The sequence below is a fragment of the Sarcophilus harrisii genome, chromosome 4, assembly GCF_902635505.1.
Source record: "Sarcophilus harrisii chromosome 4, mSarHar1.11, whole genome shotgun sequence".
NCBI classification, from domain to species: domain Eukaryota; kingdom Metazoa; phylum Chordata; class Mammalia; order Dasyuromorphia; family Dasyuridae; genus Sarcophilus; species Sarcophilus harrisii.
The window spans coordinates 273,001,486-273,009,397 of NC_045429.1; the positions used below are offsets into that span (position 1 = coordinate 273,001,486).

Below are 7,912 nucleotides of genomic sequence, written 5' to 3' on the forward strand. Positions count from 1 at the left end.
TGAAAATACACCCCCCCCACACACACCCCGAGCTTGGCGCGCAAGCGCCGATTCGTCCCGCGCGTGTTCCCATTCTTCGCATTACGCATGCTTAGCCCGACGGCGGGAGAAATCTCCCGCCGGAAGTTCTCGAAGGGGCGCCACCATAGAGCGCAACCCACCCTCCGGTCGGGCTAGAGGTACCCCGTTTCCGCTCCCCCGGCGGATCGTGGGAGGCCATTTTAGGTCCCTTTGGGGGCAGCCGCGAGTCCGATTTGGCTCGGTCACGAGCACCCGGGCTGAATCGGGAGCAGCTGCCTACTGGGGCCGAGGCCTGGGTTTCCCGGCAACTGGCCCGTTCCCGGGACCCCGGGTATGTTGGGGCCGCAGAGGCCTCCTCCCCCGCGGCGCCCCCGGGTTAGGTGGGGAGGGCGGGGCGTGAGTCTGTCCCAGGGCTCCGGCCGGGCGCCGCGGGAGAGGCTTCCCACAGCAGCTCCCGGAGCGGGAGCCGGGGAGGAGCTAGATTGCACACTCCTCCCCTCGGGCCGGGGGGGAGGGGAAGCCGCGGGAAGAGGGCGGGGGCAGGAGGAAAACAAAGAACGCCACTGGAGGGGTCAAGCGGTCCCTCCTCCTGTCCCCGGCCCCGGCCGGGCTCTAGAGGAACCTTCAGCTCCTTCCGAGGCCTGGGCTAAAAAGAAACTCTCCCTTTAGCGCGGGACAATGCCTGAGATCCTTGAGCCCAGGTGTGTGAATAAATGTCAGGTGGGGCCTTGAACTTGGATCGAAAACAAAGCCAATGACGTCCTTATTCCAATATACGCGGTGCGCTTTTAATCCTCTGCATTTAGAAACATGAGAAGGGGCCTTGGCACACACCAAAAAGGCTCCAGCGCCCAGCGCTGGGAGATTTCGGAATCTCATTCAGAAAAGGTTGTGGGGAGGGGCCAGATGCGAAGCGTTGGAAAGGACTTTTTCTGTGCCCTTCATTTTGCAGCGGAGGAAACTGAGGCCCATGCAGGGGGGAAAACAAGTTACTCCCGATCACTTCAAAGCACAGGGGTTTTGGACTGGGGCAAGGGAGCCGGGACTGTGAGGAGGTGGGCTGAGGTTGAGTAATCCCTACACATCTTTTTTTTTTTTTTTTTTGCACCGCATTTTTTTTTTTTTTTTTTTGCCACTTCCGGGTGAGAATAGTGAAAGTTTAGTTAACTGGGAGAGAAACATCTTGGAATGTATGTGCTCAACCCTAAGCAAATTGGTTTCCTTTTCCATTCTCTTAGCTGAAGAAATACTGCTAAGTCTTGGAAAAAGCAACTTCTTCTTATCATGGCCAGCAGCCCTGATGAAGATCCAGGAGAGAGCAGAGTGCGTAAAAAATTGTTGATTTATTGGCAAATAAAAATCCAGAATAATTGAGATGATAGGCGTTAAGCGTTGTTTTTAATTAGGCAACGTAACTGAATTATCTTTTCCATTTACTGCAAAGGGGCTGATGCAATCTTAGGGATCGCTTCCATCTTATTCATGGTTCAGTTCTCATGCAGCTCTTTGAATTAGTCTCTTGAGATTTTCTCGGCAAGATGCTTGATTCCAGTAAGAAAAAAAATTATTCTCTGGAAGAGGGAGAAAGTGTCCAGAAGAAACAGCCAAGCATTTCTACGTATTGGTGAAATCATTTTCTCTCACTTCCCCTCCTTGTATGTTCCAGATTGTGTATGTGAAAGGGGACCTTTTTGCATGCCCCCAAACAGACTCATTGGCCCACTGCATCAGTGAGGATTGTCGAATGGGTGCTGGGATAGCTGTTCACTTCAAAAAGAAGTTTGGAGGGGTGCAGGAGCTCTTGAATCAACGTGAGTTTTTCTAAAAATTAGACCGACCTTTGTGGGTTTTGTTGACTAACACATTTGTTAAAACTATTATGGGCATATGTTCAAAATATGATAACACAAGATAGTCAATAGACAGCTTTCTGGACTCCCATACTTCCCTTTATTTTAAATGCTACCACCATAGTTATACTGTTATAGTATACTATTATAGTAGCTTTTTCATTATATTTTTACCTCGCCTCTCTTTTCAAAAGTTGCATGTGCAACAACTCTTAAGTAGTTCCAATTACTTGCCAAATTTATTTGTGTTCCAGGCTATCTACACTCTAGCCTCCACTATCTTTGCTTATTCTTTTTTAGAGAATTCTTTGGAGATACCAAGCAGATAAATAAATTTGTTCATTGCCATGTAACCAGTATGTGTCAGAAGTAGAACTTAAACTAGATCTATCCATTGGTTGGTCATTAACTCTACCATGTTGCATATCCCATTCCTCCCCAGGAAAAACTTATTTTACCACAGTGGTCTATTCTTGCCTTGCATTTTTCTGACACAGCATCTTTGCTTATGCCATTTCCTTTGCCTGGGGAAATCCTTCTTGTCATTCTCTGTCCTTCTCAAATCCCAACCTTCTTTCGAAGTTTTTCTAGCCAGAAATGATCTTTCTCTCCCTTGATTGATAACATTTTTATCTGTAGAACTTAACCTAACTATACTGGCATAGTTATTTATATGCATATCAGTTTTCCTAATTCAGCCTCCTAGAGGCTGAAGAATTATGTATATACATCATTATATCCCTTTCTAGTGTGTGGAGTCTTTGTTGTAGATACTTAGCCTTTACTTATTGAGTGAAGAAGAATAAATGTGACTGATAAAGGAGAAATGGAAACTATTATACAAATATAATATTATATTTGGTATTTTTTAATAGATTTATTAAGTTTTTTGGTCTTGTTATTTTGAAACTTGGGTTTGTAAAGAGTTAAAGAGGAAAATAAAAGGTGTGAATCAGGTATTGGCATATTGATAATAGGGTGGGGCTAAGAATAAAGTGGGTTAACCATAGAGGGGTTGACAGGATGTGAAAGAGATTAGGAGGGGAATACCTTGTGTTTGTTCACAGAGTGTAGAAGGAATAGAATTCCACTTAGAATTCACATTTTTAGTTAGAAAGCTTTTCTAACTCATTTCTAGAAAGAGAACATATTAATGAACTTAAGTGTTTGTTTTCTTTTTTTCATCTTATATTAAATATTTGCCCTTTTTCTTTTTCTTAAAGAAAAGAAATCTGGAGAAGTGGCAGTGCTAAAAAGAGATGAAAGATATGTATACTATCTGGTAAGAGAAAATTAGTCCCTTAGTGTACTTTTAAGATTGATTGGAAATATTGTGTGGTGGGCTTTTCAGAAGGGAAAATTTTAAATTGATGTAATGGACTAGTTAACACCCTGGCTAATAGAATCTTGTATATAACAATTTTAATAAGTTTTTTACACTGTACATCAAAAAATCTAGCAGCTTCTTTTATTCAGACCTGTTGTACAAACAATATTTACCCAACAGATGAATCTGTCAGGTAAAATTTCACTTTATTACTGGGTGATTATAATATGGTATTGACCTTTAACTATTTGTTTTGACTAATAAAAGCTTAAATCTTTCCCTTGTGTTCAGATTACAAAGAAGAGGGCTTCTCATAAACCAACTTATGAGAACTTGCAGAAGAGTCTAGAGGCCATGAAAACCCATTGTCTGAAAAATGGGGTGACTGACCTTTCCATGCCTAGGTAAGGAATTCTGGAATCTGGAATTAAAATTTCATAAATTTTGGAACACAAAGTATATTAATGTACTATACTGCCTACAGTGTTATGATGTAAATGGTTTAATTTTCCACGAAATTGCAGGCTTAACTACTGATTTTCTTGTTTTTAATCTTTAAATCAGAAGTGAAAATATGTGTTAAGCCTTTCCCATCATCCACTTTATAAACACTTAAAAATTAGTGTTATTCATGATAAAGGATAATGCAGGGAAGCATTGTAACTTAAAGAAAAAGAAACTGACCTCAAAGCCAGGATAACTTGGGGTTTAAGTCTCACTTCTGGCACATATATACTGCCTGTGTGCTACCATGCAAGTCACTTAGCTTCTCAATGGTACTGGGCAAGTCTCAAAAGTATAAATTGTAGAGTTAAGAGTCCATAGCCTATCCCTGCATTCTGTTGCTGAAAAAGGGCTCTTCCCTGTACTATACAATGAACAGTTCACTCAGTTTTTAATCAGTTTGATACACAATATTTTAAGGCTGGAACTTGGCTTCAGCTCCTAAAGTCATATGAATTTAGGGACTAAATTTAGGCTGTTAGACTTCTCCATGCCACATCTTTAAGTTCTCCAAAGATATTAAAGTATGTGTCATAAAAGTGGTAAAATGATCACTTCCCTTTGTACTGAAAGTTGAACTGAACTGAACTATTGCAGTCAATAAGTAGAAGATAGCCATTTTAACCTCAATTTGAAAATTCATTTGTGTGTTGGAACTGTGATTCTGTAACGATTCTGATCCAGGTGGGGCCTATAGGAGTCACACTGGGGTTCTTTTAGTATACCTCATCCTTTAAATTCCTTCCATGTTAGAAAGTACTAATTGATTCCCCTTTCTCTTTATACTTGGGATCATAATATCTTTTTATTTTTCCTTTTAATAGTTGTTCTAGTTACTAAAAGACCTAGACTAAATTAAGTCCTTATCACTTTTTGCAAAATAGCATTGAGGATACCAAGTCTTTACTTGCTTCCAGAATTGAAAAGAATCAGTAAAGTAGAGAATGTCCTCCTTGAAATAGAAGGAAGCTACCAGGAAAATATCGGAGGATATGGTTTCTGAACAAATGCAGAAGTCTCTTCAGGGAATATCTTTTTCTGACTTTGCAAACTACTTGTATTGAAGCTATTGACTTGTAATATTATATTTTGATAGTACTTTGAAGCTTTTTGGAGTTCTTTCCTCTTAATAGCTTTATGAAGGAGGTATTAGAAGTAGTTTACTCATTTCATAGACGGAACTAAGACTTGAGTGTTAACTACCAGAACCCAAATTTCTGACTGTAAACCTAATGCTCTTTTCCCAATACAACATTTGGGGCCAAATACAAATTAGACTAGTAATATTTCCAAGGCAGGAATCAAGTGCTCTGGATAGATTGTATAGAGAAAAGTGACTACCCCAAAGATATTACTATATTTTAGGTTGATAAACTATATACTTACAAAGACCCTAAGTCCATATAGTTTTCCTTCTTTTTCCTATACTTTCATTTGCAATCCATTATCTTAAGAAATGTTATTTCAGAGGTTTTATATTCTTCCTCACTGCCAGGCAGTTTTCATTAGAAGGTATTTTTAAAAATCTCTCATCATTATTCCCCCCTTAATTTTCTGGAGTGTGCAGTAAAAATTTTAGAATTTTCTAAAAGTTTGTTTTGAAATGGAAAAGAAATGAAGTGTTCTATTGAGAAAATATATTTGTTTTGGCAAGCTCCAGTGATTCATGGCAACATGAATTGTATAATTCTTCATATAAAACAAAGCTAATCAGTGTGAAATTAATCAACATACAAAAACTTTTTCTTTTTCTCTTTGCTGTGGAACATAATCTTCATGGAATGAATTGGGTGGGAGAGGGGGAAAGCTGTCTGAGTACCTTATTTCCACCCAACAAGGATGTTTTTGTTTCTTCCAGGATTGGATGTGGTCTTGATCGGCTACAGTGGGAGAAAGTGTCTGCAATGATTGAAGAGGTGTTTGAGGGCACAGACATCCGGATTACTGTATATACTCTCTGAACAGATGGACCTTGTGGATGTGTCCATGTCTCTCATCTCACCCCCACCAAGCCCAGAGAACTGGGACAGGAGATCTTAAATTGAACAGGGAAAAGTTTTATTTGAAGTAGTCTCTCTCTCTCTCTCTCTCTTACACCGGCCAAATTCAAGTTGCCGTTGTTTGGATGGCCTTTTGGAGGCTAGAGTGTTTCAGATATGTTGTTGTTTTGTTCAAATGAGAGTGAGAATCTGATGGTCTTTTAGATGGGAAAATGCTGGGTGATATTATAATAGGGTGAACACCCATTGGTGAATATCATTGGTTTGTTCAGCTGGCCACTAAGTGGCAGCATTGACTCTGCTTCTCTTTAAGGAGAGCACTTTCAGGGAGGATGAAAGTTTCAGTTGGTTTGGTATTTCTTTTTGTATCTACCCCCCCTGAAATCATGATTTGTGCACTTGTTCAGTGTTGTCTTTGTGTTGCCAGAGCATTCTAGGACAGGTGAATTAAGGTGTTTTAAAAAAAAAAAAATTGTATAACTGAGCTTTATGTTGTTGATAGGGGGAATTCTTTTCTGTTGAATAAAGTGGGAAAAAAAAAGTAAAGAGCTTTTTCTTGAGTTTTGTAAAATGAGATTTTGTGATTATGGATTGTAGCCTACTCTCACTTTAGAGTAAAGAATCTGAAAGGGTTTTCAGTTCCATTTTACAGTAGTACCTTATTCCAAAGCTACTGCAAGGAATCATACTCTGATTTTCATGAGAAATTATATAACTGAAATTAATGATGAATCAGGAGCTCTCTCAATAAGTGACTGAGACTTGATGTTCTTTACAGCTTTCATATTTTTGCTGTCTTTCTATATCTGAGGAATATCTTTATAATGACATGAGCAAAACTGACTTCTCCATGTGATAGTTTCATTCTTCCTTCTTTTATTTTTATTTTACATATTACCAACCAGATATTTCATCTCACCAGTGGTAGAATACCATGTGTGATGTTATTTATTACTTGAAGTAAGTGCTAGTTAGTCTCAGGTAGCCCACTCCTAGAAAGAATCAACATGCCTGGCTATTTTAAAGGCTCATAAGGGAAAAGCGGAAAATTGCTACATATTCCAGTGGTAGTCTGTTCCCTTCATTAGTTTCATCCTGTACTATCAAACCTATTTGTGGCTAGGGAGAAAGTGTTGTATCTATTTTATTTATTTCATTTTTAGATGAGCATAACAAGCTCATAATATTTAAAATGAGTATCTCTCAGAACTATGGTATTATAAAAGCTAGAACTACATGTTTTCTTCCTATATTTTTGTGCTAAGGATTAGAATAGCTAGACTGCTTATTGACTTTTTTTTTCCCCATAGTGAATTCTCAACACAACATAAGACCTCTTGAGCTATACTTCTATGTAGAAAAATATGTGAAAGTTATAAGGGTTATGTATCTTGGTAAAGCACTTTAAATCTGCCTTTGAATGTAACCTTTGTACTTTAGACCTGTGTCTGGCTTATCACTTCATTCCGATAAGAAAAAGCAATTTCAATAACTATTCAGCTTCATTTGTATCTATACATAGATGTTAGGGCTCCCCTGTGTAATGTGTCTGCATTAGACTCTGGCCTTCAAAGCTAGAGAGGCCCACGATTGCACATAGTTGTACTCAGCACTATTAAGTACAAGATTTTCCCTGAAATCCTACATCTGTCATTTTTAAAGAGCTGAGGGTTCATTTTTGCATTTGGGTTTTTGCCTCTAAACTTAACATTTACTCTCAGTCAATATGGCCTGGGCATGAATGAAGTCAAGAAAAGTGGTATGATAAAATGCTTTGCCATTTGCAAATAGTACTTGGGTCAGATTCCTGTGGCTTATCAGACTTGAAGAATGGATAAAGGAGACCGGATCCTGATTTCAAAATGAGGAATATTTTTCCTGGAAACCTGGCCAAGGTTTAGGAACACACAAATTTACATAGTTTATTTTTTACTGGTTTTCTGGTCCTGGAGAAATGGGAATTGTGATGTTGATTTTCACGTGTTAATCTAGTCCATAAATGATTTAATTTGAATCTCACTGTGGGAATTCCAGCCCTCTTCTTTTTGGAATCAGAAAGTCAGCTGCTTAATCATTATGGTAATTAGGCTTTGGATTCCTCTTTAGAGATCCAGGTTTCACTTTGCTTTTGTTTCATATCTGAAGAAGGAGAAGATTGGGGGAAGCAAGAGAATTTAATAAGATAATTGTATCCAGAAGCTAACCTGAAA

At 38.9% G+C, this 7,912-nt stretch overlaps 1 protein-coding gene across 4 annotated transcripts; it reads left to right on the plus strand.

Annotated features, from left to right (window-relative positions):
* The first annotated feature begins 37 nt into the window (after positions 1 to 37).
* On the plus strand, positions 38 to 7,900 carry OARD1 (O-acyl-ADP-ribose deacylase 1). 4 transcript variants are annotated; one of them, XM_003769034.4, is made up of 6 exons: positions 38 to 352; positions 1,260 to 1,344; positions 1,688 to 1,832; positions 3,095 to 3,153; positions 3,490 to 3,602; positions 5,561 to 7,900. In XM_003769034.4, the coding sequence occupies exons 2-6, from the start codon at positions 1,306 to 1,308 to the stop codon at positions 5,661 to 5,663; spliced, it is 459 nt and encodes a 152-aa protein (XP_003769082.1). In that variant the 5' UTR covers positions 38 to 352; positions 1,260 to 1,305; the 3' UTR covers positions 5,664 to 7,900. The 4 variants fall into 4 exon arrangements, with proteins under 4 accessions (XP_003769082.1, XP_031820758.1, XP_031820757.1 ...); XM_012549034.3 differs by lacking the exon at positions 38 to 352 and adding an exon at positions 531 to 722; XM_031964898.1 differs by lacking the exon at positions 1,260 to 1,344 and having other exon boundaries at positions 113 to 352.
* Positions 7,901 to 7,912: the final 12 nt, after the last annotated feature.